Source organism: Mauremys mutica, chromosome 8 (genome assembly GCF_020497125.1).
Source record: "Mauremys mutica isolate MM-2020 ecotype Southern chromosome 8, ASM2049712v1, whole genome shotgun sequence".
Lineage (NCBI taxonomy): Eukaryota > Metazoa > Chordata > Testudines > Geoemydidae > Mauremys > Mauremys mutica.
This window is the reverse complement of record NC_059079.1, coordinates 2,031,241-2,047,137: the sequence shown is the minus strand read 5'-3', so window position 1 is coordinate 2,047,137 and position 15,897 is coordinate 2,031,241. Positions and strand designations below refer to the sequence as shown.

General features: G+C 69.5%; 2 protein-coding genes across 2 annotated transcripts in view; one reads left to right on the top strand and one right to left on the bottom strand.

Annotated features, from left to right (window-relative positions):
* Positions 1 to 1,414, top strand: part of SLC6A9 (solute carrier family 6 member 9) — a 55,965-nt gene extending 54,551 nt beyond the window's left edge. The window contains exon 14 of the mRNA XM_045027513.1: positions 109 to 1,414. Within this exon, the coding sequence (XP_044883448.1) occupies positions 109 to 306 (198 nt within the window). The 3' untranslated portion in view covers positions 307 to 1,414. The remainder of the gene's footprint in view (positions 1 to 108) is intronic.
* A 548-nt stretch (positions 1,415 to 1,962) lies between these two features.
* Positions 1,963 to 15,494, bottom strand: CCDC24 (coiled-coil domain containing 24). The gene is made up of 9 exons (XM_045027514.1): positions 15,487 to 15,494; positions 14,264 to 14,433; positions 12,569 to 12,753; positions 9,925 to 10,065; positions 9,032 to 9,118; positions 7,010 to 7,064; positions 5,725 to 5,794; positions 5,317 to 5,434; positions 1,963 to 4,400 (listed from the first exon to the last, which is right to left on the bottom strand). Exons 2-9 carry the CDS (start codon positions 14,417 to 14,419, stop codon positions 3,962 to 3,964), a joined length of 1,251 nt encoding a protein of 416 aa, XP_044883449.1. The 5' UTR covers positions 14,420 to 14,433; positions 15,487 to 15,494; the 3' UTR covers positions 1,963 to 3,961.
* Between the last annotated feature and the right edge of the window lie 403 nt (positions 15,495 to 15,897).

Sequence of the window (15,897 nt, the reverse complement as noted above, 5' to 3'; positions counted from 1 at the left end):
GTCGCGGAGGGGTCTGAGGTGGAGGCGAGCGCTCGAGGCCCCTCGCGTCCTGTCTCTGGGCTGGTGCCCACGTGGCCGAGCTGACGCCCCTTCTCTCTCTCTCTCTAGCGTTTGAAAAATGCCACCAAGCCCAGCCAGGACTGGGGCCCGGCGCTGGCTGAGCACCGGGCCGGGCGCTACGCCCCCGCCCCCAGCCGCCGCCTGGAGGTGCAGCTGCTGAACCCCGAGAAGCCGCGGAGCGAGGACGTCGCCCTCCCGGGGCAGGGCAGCAACGGCTCCGCCCACAGCCAGGACTCCAGACTGTGACCCTGCCCCGCCCTGCTCGGTGGCGCACTGCAGTGCCCCCTGCACCGGGCACCGCCGGGGGCTCCCCGTGTGTGCGTCCCCCCCGTGCCCCTCCCCACGCTGTGTTACCCCTCGTGTTTACAGTAGGGTCCCGCAGCCGGGCCCAGCGCACCGCCGGCAAGAGGGGAGCGGCTGCCCAGCCCCAGCCCGCCCGCGGGGGGCCCGCTCGGCAAGGGCCGAAGGAGCCGTGGAGGGCGGGTGGACCTGGGGGGAGCAGTAGGAGCCCAGGGGCAGCTCGGCCCCTGCCCAGCCCGTGATGGGTACAGGGAAGCCAGGGCCCACGTGTCCTGGGCTGGGGGCCAGGGGCTCCCAGCTGCCACAGGGGCCGTGCAGATGGGGCTCTGGGAGGAGGGGGCCCAGGAGACCAGCTGCCAGGGCCAGGGGGCGCCGGCCCCGCTGTGGAGGGGCAGTGAAGGGGAGGGCAGCACAGAGTCAGTGGGGTGGGGGGCAGGCAGCAGGGGGGGCAGGCTAGCCCGGCCCTTTGCTCTGTCTTCCAGGCCCTCCCCTCCTGGCTAGGCTGAAGCAGGGTGGGGGCTGCTGCTAGCGTGGCGGGAGATGGTGTCTGGCTGAGACTGGGCAGGGGCAGAGCCTGGGGGCGAGTGGCAGTGCCAAGGCCAGGGTTGTGTCTGGGGCAGGCAGGGTCCAACCCACCCAGCAGGACTCCGACCTGTGCCCCAGGCAAGGCCCAAGCCGTAGTGTGCCACCATCTCCCCGCCAGAGCCCCAGAGCCCCTCCCTCCCCCCAGCTGGCACCAAGGGTGGAGCACTTGGAGAGGGATGACAGCGAGGATCCGGGGGCGGGGGGGGAGCCCCTTTGCCAGCATGTGCACCCACATGCACTGCTCCCACTGGTTCGTGCACAGACACGCACGGCACAGAGCACACACCTAGGGCACAGCCATACACATACGGCACATGCCCAGACATGCACGGCCCAGACATGCACAGCACACGTGCAGACACACATGCACATGCGCACACTCGCAGCACACACAGAGCACACTCCTAGGGCACAGCCGCCCCCCACACACACACGGCACGTGCACAGACATGCACAGCCCAGACATGCACAGCACACGTGCAGACACACATGCACATGCGCACACTCGCAGCACACACAGAGCACACTCCTAGGGCACAGCCCCCCCCACACACACACACGGCACGTGCACAGACATGCACGGCCCAGACATGCACAGCAGACGTGCAGACACACATGCACATGCGCACACGGCCCAGGCACATGCGTGTACACACACCCATACACCCTCACCCAGCTCTCTCACACGCACATTGCCTGGGGGCGCAGGGCCGGACCCGGCCATGTCCCTGACACGCTGTGAGCAGAGCGTGCCCAGTGCAGCCCCCCCCTTCCCCCCCCGTGCTGTAACCCATCTGGGGGGGGGGGAGGGGGGGGTCTGCAGTCGGGCTTCATAGACTATCAGGGTTGGAAGGGACCTCAGGAGGTATCTAGTCCAACCCCCTGCTCAAAGCAGGACCAATCCCCAACTAAATCATCCCAGCCAGGGCTTTGTCAAGCCTGAGCTTAAACACCTCTAAGGAAGGAAATTCCACCACCTCCCTCGGGAACCCATTCCAGTGCTTCACCACCCTCCTAGTGAAATAGTGTTTCCTAATATCCAACCTAGACCTCCCCCACTGCAACTTGAGGCCATTGCTCCTTGTTCTGTCACCTGGTACCACTGAGAACAGTCTAGATCCATCCCCTTTGGACCCCCCCTTGAGGTAGCTGGCTGGGTCCATATGCCAGTGCCAGCCAGGTGTCTGTGCCATCAGCCAGCCACTCCAGGCCCCAACTCCTAGCCTGGGGCTGGCACGGGGGTCGGGGGGGCTCCATTTGCTCAGCCCTGCCTGAGGGGCTTCACCGAGCTAGCAGGACCCACGGCCTTGTCTGCTCCCTGCTGGTGTGGCTGAGCAGGGGGCTGGGCATTGGCTCGGGGGGTGGCCCTGCACCCTCATGGCTCTGCCCCGGGGAGGGGAAGCACTTTATGGCCGGAGGGGCCGAGTCCAGCCCCCTGCTGCGAGGGGGATCGCTTGGCCCAGCTGGACTCACCCTGGGCCCCACAGCCCCCATGGTGGGGAGGGGCAGCGCCCCAGCCTGCTGCTAAATTGCACACGAGGCCCCTGGGGCCAGAAGCACTAAGTTGGCGGGGGAGGGGGGGAGGCGCTTTGCTCTGCGTCAGACGCATATTAATAGAGGGGGCTGCAGCGGGGGGTGCTCACCAGATCACTCTGCAGCCCCCCCAGAGGGTGCCCACAGCATGGGGCTGGGCTGGCTCAGACAGGCGTGGGGAGGGACCAGCTCCCAGCCCGCGTGGGACCCAGGGGCAATACAAGCCGTGGCTCTGTGTGTGTCAGGGGCCAGGGAGCAGCTGGGCCCTGCCCCCAACCCAGCTTTGGGCCTGGCCCATGGGGGGGGGCGGGTACACGCCTTTGGGCATCCCCCCTCCAGCCGGGAGCCCAGCGCCCACCTGGGCCAGGCCCGGCCTCGCCCCCACCCTGCCAGGGCACCGCTCAAAGCCAAGCCTCACGGGCAGGGCAGGGGCAGGCGCTGCCGTGGGGCTGCTCACGCCACCCTCGAAGCGAGTTTGGTGGGACTTACCCACGTCCCCGGGGACCGGGGCCACGGGCAGTGGAGCCGGCCCCACTCCTGCCACCAAGGCAGCGGCTGGGGAACGTGCCAACGCAGGGGGCCCTGCGGAGCCCTGTGGGCACCTTTCCCCGCCTGCACTTCTTCCCGCATGGATCCTGTGCCCTGCCCCGTGTGCCCGTGATGCCCCCGCTCCCCGTCCCGGCTCATCGGTAGCGATACGGTGCTGGGGCTGGGCCGCGCCGCCGCCCCGTGTAGAGTTTTAAAGTCTGATAGATTTTAATGAAATTTATATTCCTGCGTGCGTGTGCGGCTGCCTTTCTTTGGGGGAGGGGCACGCCTGAGAGACCCTGGTACCCCGCCCCCCCCCGGCACTGCCCGCCCAGGCCTGGCCCAGGGCAGCCAGGCCCCGATCCCGACACCTGGCCTTGCAACTCGCTGGCGCTGGGCAGAGGCACCCGGCAGGCCCACAGCAGGGCCCAGCCCCTAGCCTCATGCCGGGGGGAGGGGGGGCAGCTGTGTGGGTCCTGCCCAGGGTGGGTGAGGGCAGGGGGCCCCGCAGAGAGGGCACGGTGCCAGCCTGGGGTCAGGAAACCCAGCGCCTGCCTCCGGCTACAAGGGCCCATTCCCCCCCCCCGTCCCCCCGGCGGCAGGAGCACTGAGAAGTGCCCAGGCCCCAGGCAGCCTCTTGCCCCCCACCCGCTGGGCACATGGTACCTGAGCCCCTCCCCCACCTGACACTAGGCCCGTGCACGCTGCACAGCTCCCCACGCACTGTGGCAGGGGGCAGCCAGGAGGGGGCGTTGCAGGCCAGGCCCAGTGCTCAGCTCAGGATCTGCCCCCCAAGATGCCCCGGCAGGTGGGGTGCCTCCAGGGCAGAGCAAGGCCGAGCTGGGGGCAGAGGGATCCAGCAGGGCAGGAAGTAGTGCTGGAGCTGGGGGCAGCTGGGGCAGGACCCCCTCCCCATGCCGCAGGGCGGGCGGGCGGGCGGGCGAGGCTCCCTGCACTAGCTGGGCGCCAGGCAGCCCAGCAGCCTCAGGCGGCGGCCGGAGAGGGGGCGCAGGGGCGGGCGCTGCTCTGGGGGTGGCGAGGGGAGGAAGGCCAGGCTGGGCGCTGGTGCTGCTGGCGGGGGCACCAGGCGGCTGCAGGCTGGGCTTGCAGGAGGGACCCCAGCTCCCCGGGGTGACGGCGTGGCCAGGTCCTGGTGCTCAGCATCACTGTCCATCTGGCCTTGGCCATGGGTCCAGCCGGGGGGCGCAGCCCCTCCATGGAGCTCCCCAGCCAGGCCACCCTGAGAGCAGATGCACCCGGCGGGGGGCACTCGGCCCTGCGCACTGCCCAGGCCTCGCGGGGCTGGCTCTCTGCGGCCCGACAGGGACGGAGCAGCCGGTGCCAGGCGGGGGGACACGCAGGCTGGTGCAGGGCTCCTCACACCCACGGGGCAGCTGCAGAGCCAGGGAGACAGAGCCATCAGCAGAGCACGGGTGGGACGGAGCACCGGCCGCCCCGCCCCGCCCCGCAGCCCACCCCTGGGAGCAGGGCTGAGCCGGGACCTACCCCGAGCCCACCACCCCAGCCTGCGGTGACAGGCCGAGGCTCTGCGATAATCCAGCAATGGGCCCCCCTGCTCCCCTCGCCCCTCCCCCCGGAGCCCCCGGGGTCCCAGCCCGCTCCCCTCGCCCCTCCCCGGAGCCCCCCCGGGGTCCCAGCCCGCTCCCCTCGCCCCTCCCCGGAGCCCCCCCGGGGTCCCAGCCCGCTCCCCTCGCCCCTCCCCAGAGCCCCCCCGGGGTCCCAGCCCGCTCCCCTCGCCCCTCCCCGGAGCCCCCGGGGTCCCAGCCCGCTCCCCTCGCCCCTCCCCGGAGCCCCCCGGGGTCCCAGCCCGCTCCCCTCGCCCCTCCCCGGAGCCCCCCCGGGGTCCCAGCCCGCTCCCCTCGCCCCTCCCCCTGGAGGCCCCCGGGGTCCCAGCCCGCTCCCCTCGCTCCTCCCCGGAGCCCCCAGGGGTCCCAGCCCGCTCCCCTCGCTCCTCCCCGGAGCCCCCCAGGGTCCCAGCCCGCTCCCCTCGCCCCTCCCCAGGGCCCCCGGGGTCCCAGCCTGCTCCCCTCACCCCCCCCCAGGGCCCCCGGGGTCCCAGCCTGCCCTCTGCAGCCCTGCCAGTGTAACCTCACTCCAACCCACTGCCCCTTGGGGTCCCTGTAGCCCTGCCGGTGCCTCTCGATCTGACCCACAGCCCACCCCATCCCATCCCTGGGGCCCCCTCTCCACCCCTCACGCACAGCCCTGCCAGTGCCCCTCAGTCCCCAGCCTGAGGTGCTTGTATTTGCTGGGATGCAATTTCTGGGCAATTTCTTCAAAGGGGGTTACCTGGGCTGTGGGGGGGCTGCAGGCTCAGGGCGCTGGACCTCCTGGGAGAGGCCAGTCCTGGGGTCCAAGTGGCCCAGCTGCAGGTCCCGCTCCATGGCTCGTCTCTGCTCCTGCAGCTCTGCACGGACGGGACGTGCCGGTGAGAGGCAGAGCCCCTCGCTGGCCTGCCCCAAGCACTGCCCAGGGGGTGCAGTGTGAGCTCACCTCCCTCAGTGCCACCGGCTCAGCCAGCTCCTGGCTGCCCTGCACTATGGGCATTGTCCCAGTGTGGCTGTTAAACACCCCCGCACCCCTCCCCAGAGCCAGCTGCATCTCCATGCTGGGGACGTGGCGGGGAGGCTGGGCCGGGGCACTGGCTGTGTGCTCCCCGCACGGGCCACCCCGGGAGAGGTCAGGCAGGTCCCTTACCAGCCATCGTTGGCTCCTGTGCCGGCTGCACTGGCCCCGTGGCGGCCCGGTGTTCCTCCTCCAGGCAGCTCTGGGGAGAGGGGGAGAGAGTCAGAGCTCGGCCTGCCCCATTGCCCCAGGGGTGGAGTGGGGATGTTTGTTATTGTAGGGTCTCTCCGTGCAGGGCGGGGGCCCCTGCCACCCCCACTGATGGACACCCGCCCCGGGACGGGAGTGCCTGCAACTGAGCGCCTCCAGGGGGCCGGACTGTCCCTGGCCCATCGGTCGCCATGGCACTGCCCGGAAAAGGCCCCGTGAAATATTCCACCAGCACGCGCTGGACTGGGAAACCCAGAGCCCAACCGTGCAGCGGCTGAGGCCGCCAGCGCCCAGCAGAGGGCGCTGCCACTTCACTTGGCCACAAAACCCTCCCCAGCACAGAACCCAGGAGTCCTGGCTCCCAGCCCCCGCTCCCCTCCCAGCACCGGGGAGAGAACCCAGGAGTCCTGGCTCCCAACCCCTCCCCTGCTCTAACCCACCAGACTCCACTCCCCTCCCGGAGCAGGGGAGAGAACTCAGGAGTCCTGGCTCCCAGCCCCCCCTGCTCTAACCCACCAGCCTCCACTCCCCTCCCAGTGCCAGGGAGAGAACCCAGGAGTCCTGGCTCACAGCCTCACCACTCCCCCCACTCTACCCAGTAGCCTACGCTGCCCCCCCTCCCAATCCCCCCTGCAGGGACTGCTCTGAGAGCTGCTGTTAGGGAGGGCTGCCCAGGACTGGGCCACCCCCTGTGCTGGTCCAGGCACCCGGGGATCTCCCAGCCCCTGCCCATTACAGCTCTCGCAGTGCCAGGGGCCACGGCTGTGCCCTGCGGGGCTGGCAGGACCAGGCAGGCCCTGGATCCGGGCCTGCAGAGATCTGCAAGAAGCTGCCCCCTCTCTCAGCGCAGCTGGTACGAAGGCCCCAGAGACCCCCACCTCCGGACATCTCAGCTCAGCCCACCCCTCAGCCACTCCAGGGGGCAGCGATGCACCTTCAGGGACCCCCTTTTCCCCCGCAGCCCGCACCAGCCCAGGGCAATCCAACAGCACCACCCAGGTGCTACCCACCCACGGCCAAAAGATACCAGCCAAGTGCCCGCAAGTGCCTGGGGGTACCAGCCAAGTGGGGGCCACGGCCTTGCATGACCAGGGACAGTCACCCGCCTGGTGAGGTGTGCAGGGTGGCTGGGGGGCGACACTCTGCTCCCAGGCAGCCCGAGGCAGGGCCGGTGCCCCCTGCTGATCCCACCATCCCAGGGTCCTACCTGGAGGTGGCAGATGTGTCTCTCCAGGGCACGGCACTCCTCCTCCAGCAGGGCCCTGCAGAAGGGACAGGTGGGTTAGGCGGGTGTGACGGAGAAGGGACTAGGGAGTATTAACCTGGGAATGGGGCATGGGAGTTCTACTAGTTTACTCTCTTCTTCTAACACGGAGCATGCCTCAGTTTCCCTGGGATGCTGCACCAGTAGGAGATGGGGATGGGAAATAAGGGGGTGACTACGCTGACGGCCAGCCCCCTCACAGCACCTGGCAGTGGGCCCTTGTCTCACCAGATGCCAGGGTTAACCTGCCTCCCAGGGACTCCCAGTCCTGGAGCTGTGTGGGGCACCGAGACCGGCCCTGCCCCTAGGGTCAGGAGAGCGGACAGAGGACCAACCTCCTGGGGTGGGAGTCCATGTCTGGAGGAGGGGCTGGGCCCTAGGGGGTAACCCCCAGTGCCCACGGCCTCCCCGTCCCGGGACTGGGAACCATCACGACCCTGCCGCTGGGGACAGGCACCCAGGGAGCTAACGGCAGAGCCAGGGACAGAGCCCTGGGCCCCCGCTGCCCCCGCCCCAGCCCTGGGCCAGGCCAGGAGCAGCGCAGCGGGGACCCCTCCCCTTTCTGTGTGCAGCTCCTCCCATCAAGCTCTCCTGGGATGGCAGGATCAGCAGGGGGCACCGGCCCCGCCCCAGGCTGCCTGGGAGCAGGAAGCAGGGGCGGCTCTAGGCACCAGCAAAACAAGCTGGTGCCTAGGGCGGCAAAATGTAGGGGGCGTTCCCTGCCGCTGGGGAGGGCGGGAGGCTGGGCCGGCGGACCTGCCGCAGTCATGCCTGCGGGAGGTCCACCGGAGCCCCGGGACGAGTGGACCTGCCGCAGGCATGACTGCGGAGGGGGCGCTCGTCCCGCGGCTCGGCTGGACCTCCCGCAGGCATGCCTGCGGCAGGTCCGCTCGTCCCGGGCTCCGGTTGACCTGCCGCAGTCATGCCTGCGGGAGCTTAACCGGAGCCGCGGGAAGAGGGGACCCGCCGCAGGACCGGGGAAGGGCGGCGCAGCGCACCGCGCTGCTTGGGGCAGCCTGATTTCTAGAGCCGCCCCTGGCAGGAAGACTTCCCCTGCACAAGCCCCTGGGCACACCAGGCCACGGCCCCCACCTGGGCAGCCCGCTGGGTCCTGCAGGGGTGGAACGGCCACTGCCCCCCAAGTGCCCCTCCCCTCTAGGAGGCCTGGCTGCCCCCCAGCTGGCAGCACACAGGGGCCAGGCAGCAAGGGGGCAGGGCAGCCCAGACAGCCCACAGGACCTGCTTCCCCTCTGGCCTCTCGGCTCCTCATTCCTCACAATCCGCCCTTTGTTCTCCCCAGGCTCTGCACACGGGATGCAGCAGCAGCCCTGCCAGGGAAGGCGGCCGGGGGGCGCTGGGGCAGTGCCCCTCAGTGCCGACCCACAGCCCCTGTTATCCCAGCCCTGGGGTCCCCCCACCCCCAACTCTGCAGTGCTCCTCAGTCCCGACCCACAGCCCCTGTTATCCCAGCCCTGGGCTCCCCCCACCCCCAACTCTGCAGTGCTCCTCAGTCCCAACCCATGGCCCCTGCAATTCCAGCCCTGGGCTCCCCATACACAGCTCTGTCGGTGCCCCTCACTCCCGACCCGCAGCCCCTGCAATCCCAGCCCTTGGCTCCCCCCACCCCCACAGCTCTGCAGTGCCCCTCAGTCCGGACCCTCAGCTGGGGCGTTAGCACTTGGCTCTTGCCAGGAGACTGCTGCAGGGCAGGACGCAGCCATGGGGGGTGAAGCTGGGAGGTTTTCTGGTGCAGAGCCCAGAGTGAGGTCACAGCGGTGCTGGGCTGGAAGGGCAGAGCTGCGGCACTGGGGGCATCGCTCTGAGCCCTGGCACGGCCCCCTGCTCCAACCCACCCCTCCCCGTGCCGCGCTGAGGCGCTTGCTCCCCTGGGCCTCTCCCCGGCTCCCCGTAGGCAGCACTGGGCCGCGGTGGGGCGGATGGTCTCTGCCAGCCCAGCTCACCTACCGGAGATGGGCCTGCGCCTGGTGGATGCGGGAGATGCTCAGCTTGTCCTTGAGGGGCTCCAGGCAGTGGACGAGACTGGCGCCTGGGCTGGGGCAGAGCAGACAGAGTTTGTCAGGGAACCATGCTGGGGGGCCCTTTCCCAGAACCATTGGGGGGTAGGGAGCAGCACCTCCCGTGGGGGCAGGGCTGGCAGCTCTGTCTCATCCCACCCAACTGAGGCAGGGGCATTCCACGTGCTCACAGACCCAGGCCCTGGGCTGGGCCCCACAGCCAGCCCCTAGGAACCCCGCAGAGAAAGGCTCAGCCCTGGTGCAGGGCTGGGTGGCAGGCGCTGGCAGAGAGGGGTGGGAGGACGGGAAGGGGATAGCAGGACTTTGAGTCCCTGGGGAGGTGTCAGGGGCAGTTTGGGCCGGGAGATGTGCACATGTTCCCAATGTAGCCAGAGCACCAGGAGCTGGGGGTTTGGAAGGAACCAGTTTGTAGTGTCCTGTCATCGTTAGGTTCCAGAGTTACCAGACAGTGGAGACGACTGGGGCGCAGCACTCAGGTGGGTGGCATCGTCGTGGTGCCCAGCTTCAGGAGAGCTCCAATGCAGGAGCCAGGATCTGGCATACACCGTGCTGGCCCCACACTGCCTGCACTACCTGTCCTCCGACCGCCACCCCCAGGCCCCAGCTCACGGTGCGGAGCAGGTGCTGCCCTGCTGCTGACCCACAGGAGGGAGGGCTGCTCAGGGGGTGTCAGTTCGTGGGTGGCCCAGTTCCCATCTGTCCATTGGGGACGAGCCCAGCCCTGCTCCCAGGGCGGAGGGTGACTGAGGGGCCCAGACACCACAGGATGGGGGCCAGCTGGGTTGACCACCTGTCCAGCTGAGGGGCAGAAGCAGCACTCACCGTGCCCGGGCAGAGCCCCACCTGGTGCTGGTGCTCCCAGCCAGGGACCTGTCCTGTCCTGCACACTCCCCTCCAGCGTGCGGCCCCAGGGCAAAGCTGACCACGTGGGGGCTGTACTTAGCGATGGCCTCGGCTGTGTCCCTGTGGTGAGAAGGAGACGTGGCGTGATCCCCCTGCCCTGGGCTGGACCCTGGGGGGTTGGGCTAGGGAGCCCGGACCAGCCAGGGCACCAAACGACCCAGGACACCAGCTGGAGGGGCTCAGGAGCCATGGCTGGGCAGCCCATGAGGAGCAGGCCCAGGTGGGCAGGCAGAGCTGGCATTAGGGATGCCCCCGAGCAGGGAGCCCGGACCAGGTGCCAGACCTCGCCCAGGGCAGAGCGCCCAGCGCTGCTCATGCTGGGCACAGTCCCAGCCTGGGGATCGGGATCAAGGGGCACTGGCAGAGCCGGGGGCGAGGACAAAGCGAGCCCAGGCACAGGAAGCCAGCAGCAATGGAAAGGACCTGGCGCCCTGCTGCCTGGTAGGATCTTCAGTGCCCAGCCCATCCCAGGGCATCTCCCTGCTCTGCCCCGGCCCCCTCCAGCTGCAGGTGCCCGGCACGTGACCCCTCACCCTGGCCCAAGCAGAGTCTCCAGCGCTGCCGAGGGACTGGGCCGCCCCTGGCTAATGTCCGGCCCCCAGAGCCCTTCGAAGTGCTGCGGGCAGCTCAGCTGGCCCAGACATTGGCTAAGCCGGGCGGCTGCTGTGTCAGCTCTTCTGCAAGCCCAGCCCCAGCAGGGAGAAGGGCTCAGCCAGCCGTGAGCGCAGCCCTGCAGACAGGCCCTGCGCCCCCCGGCCCTGCCAGGCAGCCAGGAATTCCAGGTGGGGGCGGGGGCCGGCTGCACACGCATGGGTCCTCGCCTCCCCACCCCCAGCAGGGCCCTTCCAGCAGCACCCTGCAGCACAGCGGGGGCAGCGCAAGGGTAACCCCCACCCCAAGGTGCCCCCCATGCCGATGGGCATGCAGGTCGCAGGGTGGGCCAGCTCCGCACACACCGCGCTCCTGTAGCTGGGCAGCGATCAGGAAGGGCTCGGGGCCCTGGGGAGGCTGGTGAGGAGGCGGGACTCCAAGGCTGGGTACTGAGCGGTGCGGGAGTCTGACAAAGGGGGAATTTCCTGTAGCATTTTCATGAAGCAGCTGTGTGCCTCAGTTTCCCCTCTGTTGTCAGCGTGTGACAACGTGGGGGATGTTCTTGTTTTTCTGTGGTTTTCCAATGGTTTGAATCATAGAATCATAGAATCTCAGGGTTGGAAGGGACCTCAGGAGGTATCTAGTCCAACCCCCTGCTCAAAGCAGGACATGCATGTTTGCATGCAGAGGGGATGAGACTCAGTTTCCCTGGGTGTTACTGGTTTAAGGAGGAGAGGGGAGAGGGAGTTTGTTGGTACAGAGGACCGGAGAGGGAACTTGGGACCCCGGCCAATGGCCTGGAGGAGGGACAACCCCAACTGGTTCTGGCCAGTGGGAGGACAATGGGCTGCGAAGAGAGGACCCCGAGGACCCCGTGACCTAACCAGCTGGTTCCAGCCCGAGGGGCCAGAGGACAGAAGGGAGGGGAGGAGGTCCTGGAACCAAGTTATGACCCCGTTTACCTGGAGAGAAAACAAACAATGGACAGAGGTGGGGCCTGGGGCCGGGGATATCAGATGCCCAGCTGGGAAGCAGGGGGGCTCGGGGCTGGCGAGGGGAAGCAGGCAGAGCCCCCCTGGATGCAGGGGAGACTGGGATGTGCTGGGCTGAGGGAGGCCAGGCCTGAGGCCCTGAGAGTTTCCTCTGCTGTGAACAACGCTCAATAACCCCCCTGTTTTCCACTGGCTGAGAATCCCTCCAGTCTAGAGAATGGGGGGGGGCATTATTCCCTCTGGGAGTGGAGGCCCGGGGGGCCCAGAGCGAGGGGACTCCCTGGGGGGCCCACGGCAGCGACAGACAGACGTGCTGAGGCTCAGAGCGGTGCAGCTCCAGGAGGTGGAGGGGCCTGACCCCGAGAGAGAGTGGACCCCCGAGAAGGGCTGTGGCACTGAAAGGGGCCCCCCCCCGGACCACACGGGGCCAAGAGTGGGCATGACGCGCAAGTCCGTGATACAGCGTTACCGGGGCGGGGAGGGGGACAGGCAGACTGGGAGATGGAGATAGGGATGGCGCAGCTGGTTGAGCCAGGATGGGCCATGAAAAAGGACTGGTGGGGGGCCCAAGGGAGCTGGATTCCCCACCTCTCGGCAGGGAAGCTGAGCCCAGACCAAAGGACTGGTGGGGGAGGCTGCAGGAAGGAGGCGGGGGCTCCCGGGGGTCAGGCAGACACAGGGCGGGCCATGCTGCATCCCGCTGACCAATAAACCCACCTGGCTTGGCCCTGCTGCAGGCACTGGGGGTGCGTCAGTCCCTGCACCAAGCTCCCCCAGGGGCGTCTCGGGGCACGCGCTGGAGAAGGGGGGTGCCCAGAGCTGTCTCGGAGGTGGTGGTGCCGGCCCTGGAGGGTGGGGGTCTGGCGCACTGAAGGTTCCTCCCAGACACTGTTCCCAAGCGGGGGGCAGGGCACAATCCTGGGGGTTCATGGCAGGACCATGGGGGGCTCAGTGCCCAGGACCCCGCCCAGCCCAGGTACCTGCCCTCCTCGGACGCCTTCTGCTGGAGGCTGAGCAGCAGCAGCCGGAGCTCCTGTCTCACCAGCTCCTTGAGGTGCGGGGGGGCTGTCAGGAGAGCCCAGCCCCCAACCCCCTGCGGGGGGCACTGATCCAGCCCGGTGCAGGCCGAGCGCGCCTCCCGCCCCAGCTCCACCAGGGTCTCCACCTAGACAGCATGGGGCAGGAGAGGCGTTACCTGGGCCCCACCTCAGCCCCATGGCGTTGCACCGGCTCTGGCCCCGTGGCCCAAGGGGGACTCTGCATGGAGGGGGAGGGGCAGGCAGGCCCCCACGGGCTGGCGGCAGGGATGAGGTCACCCCTCCCACATGCACCCCCCACACATGCAGACACTCCCCGCCCCCGCCCCCAGGCAGGAGCCCCAGGGCACCGAGACTCCACAGCCGGGGCAGAGGGCACAGGCCAGCAGCATTTGGGCTCCCGAAAAGGCCTGAAGCTGCTGCCCCCACTCTCCCCCAGTGTCCCACAGCCTGAGCAAGGAGTGTGAGGAGCGAGCCAGGCATCACAGGGCAGTGCCGGAGCAGGGGGAACCGGCTGGGACTCGCCCCCGGGAGAAGGGTCAGAGGCCCCCTCGCTTCCCAATGGGGGGCGGGATGGATGCAGACATGCATCATTCCCCAGGGGGAGGGGCAGGCCCCCGTTCTGAGGCCATTGCCATGTAGAAATGAGTGCAGGTCGCGGGGGGGGGGGCAGGGTGAGGGGCAGGGGGGAGCGGGAAGGGCTGTTTAAGGGCCCACAGAGAAGCGTGTGAAAGGAGCCAGGCTGCAGCTCTGGCATTGCCCCAGGGCATCACGGCTCTGGCGCAGCAGCTGACAACAGAGACGGGGCCTGAACGAGGGTGAAGGAGACACCCCCCCTGGGTGGGGGGAGATTACGTGGGATCCCTTCACCCAGGGGCCAGCCTGGGGCAGCAAGCGCAGGAGGGCGGGGGCCCTTGGGTGTGTGTCAGGCGCTGGGAGCGCTGGCAGCATCCTGGTGGGGGCCGGGAGGGGAGCACAGAGTTAAGGCTGCACAGTCGCTGCAACACCACCACCCCCAACACCCCATGTTCCCTGAGGGCGGGCGTTTCTGTTCGGGGCAGGACTCTCCCCGCAGGAAACACAGGAGGGGCCCGTGCCCAGGGTGGCACCACCCACAGTGCCAAAGAATGACACTTCTCCCACTGGAAAAAGGACTGTCCCCCCACCCCCGGCACAGCCCCACACAGCTCACCGGGCAACAGCTGAGCCCAGCCCTGGCATGGGATGAGGCCCCTCTGCAGGGGACCGGGGGGAGGGGACCCACATCTGCTGAGGCCGTTAGCAGCGCAAGCGAAGGACCAAGCCCAGACCAGGAGGCTGCAGGAGAGCCCGGGCCTGGCTCTCCGATGGGAAGGTCCTATCCCCACCCCCCGGCAGGGTTGCCCTCGGGCCACATCCCTGATATCCCAGCCCAGCCCGTTCAATGCCAGGATCCTGCCTCGCCCCACAAGGCCCCCTTGCCCCACTGGGCACCCTCCCCCCCAGCAGGGGAGCCGCCTGCACCCAGCCAGGAGGGGCACTGGGCTGGGGCTGGGCGGCTAAACCCCAAGGGAAATGAACTGCTCCTGTGGGACGAGGGCAGCTCCCTGCGCGGGGGGCAGCGGGGGGCCAGACCCAGGGCTGGCACGGGGGGCTCACCTCCGCATGCAGCTCCAAGCTGCGCTCCACCACGTCCGCCCCCAGGATGCTCTTCACCTCGGGCTTCTCGCTGGGCACCACCTGCTCCTCCACCAGCCTCCAGAGCGAGGGCACCGGCTGCCAGGGCTCCCCAGGCCCGCCGGGGGCAGGGAACATGGGGCCAGTGCCCGCTGCAGAGGAGGGGAGAGGGGGGTCAGGCTGGCTCAGTGCAGGCAGGCTCCTGTTCCTCGGCTGAGCCCCACACCCTGCCCCCACCCCATCTGTCCCCCCTGCCCCACACCCCGTCTGCCACCCCACTGCCCCCACCCCGTCTGTCCCCCCTGCCCCACATCCCGTCTGCCACCCCACTGCCCCCACCCCGTCTGTCCCCCCTGCCCCACATCCTGTTTGCCCCCCACTGCCCCCATCCCGTCTGTCCCCCCTGCCCCACATCCCGTCTGCCGCCCCACTGCCCCCACCCCGTCTGTCCCCCCTGCCCCACATCCCGTCTGCCGCCCCACTGCCCCCACCCCGTCTGTCCCCCCTGCCCCACATCCCGTCTGCCGCCCCACTGCCCCCACCCCGTCTGTCCCCCCTGCCCCACATCCCGTCTGCCTCCCCACTGCCCCCACCCCGTCTGTCCCCCCTTCCCCACATCCCCTCTGCCGCCCCACTGCCCCCTCCCCATCTGTCCCCCCTGCCCCACATCCCGTCTGCCGCCCCACTGCCCCCACCCCGTCTGTCCCCCCTGCCCCACATCCCGTCTGCCGCCCCACTGCCCCCACCCCGTCTGTCCCCCCTGCCCCACATCCCGTCTGCCACCCCACTGCCCCCACCCCGTCTGTCCCCCCTGCCCCACATCCCGTCTGCCGCCACACTGCCCCCACCCCGTCTGTCCCCCCTTCCCCACATCCCGTCTGCCCCCCACTTCCCCCACCCCGTCTGTCCCCCCTGCCCCACATCCCGTCTGCCACCCCACTGCCCTCCAACCCATCTACGACTCACTACTAACCCCCCATCCACCCCTGCCCCATCTACACCCACTGCCCCCAAGCCTCCCTCTACCCCCCCGCCCCACACATCCCCCACCCCATCTATCCCCTGACCCCCCCACATCCCAGCCGCCCCATCTACCCCGCGCCCCATGGAGCCCCCCAGGCCCTGCCCCACCGAACCCGCACAGCCGCGGGAGGGGGGTAGCTCCGCCCCTTCCAGCCCGACGCTCCTCGCCCATCCCCCGTTACCAGGATAAACTCCCCGTCTCCATAGAGACGCCCCGCCCCCTCCCGCCAGCTCGGCCCCTTAAAGGAGAAGCGACCAAACGGTGCCCGCGCCCCCCCCTCCCGCGCAGGGGGCGGGGCGGGGCGGAGCGGAGTCCCCGCGGGACACGCGCTGCAGCGGGGGAGGGGGCGCGGCTCGCAGGGGGTACAGGGGAGGGGGCGTAGGGGGGCGGGGCTCGCAGCGGGGAGGGGGCGCAGGGGGCGGGGCTCGCAGCGGGGAGGGGACACGGGGTACAGGGGAGGGGACGCAGGGGGGCGGGGCTCGCAGCGGGGAGGGGGCGCAGGGGGCGGGGTGGGAGCTCGCCCGGCCGGCGGGACTCGCAGCGCGCAGAGCGGCCCCTGGAGCCATGCGGCCCCTGCTGCTGCTGCTGCTGC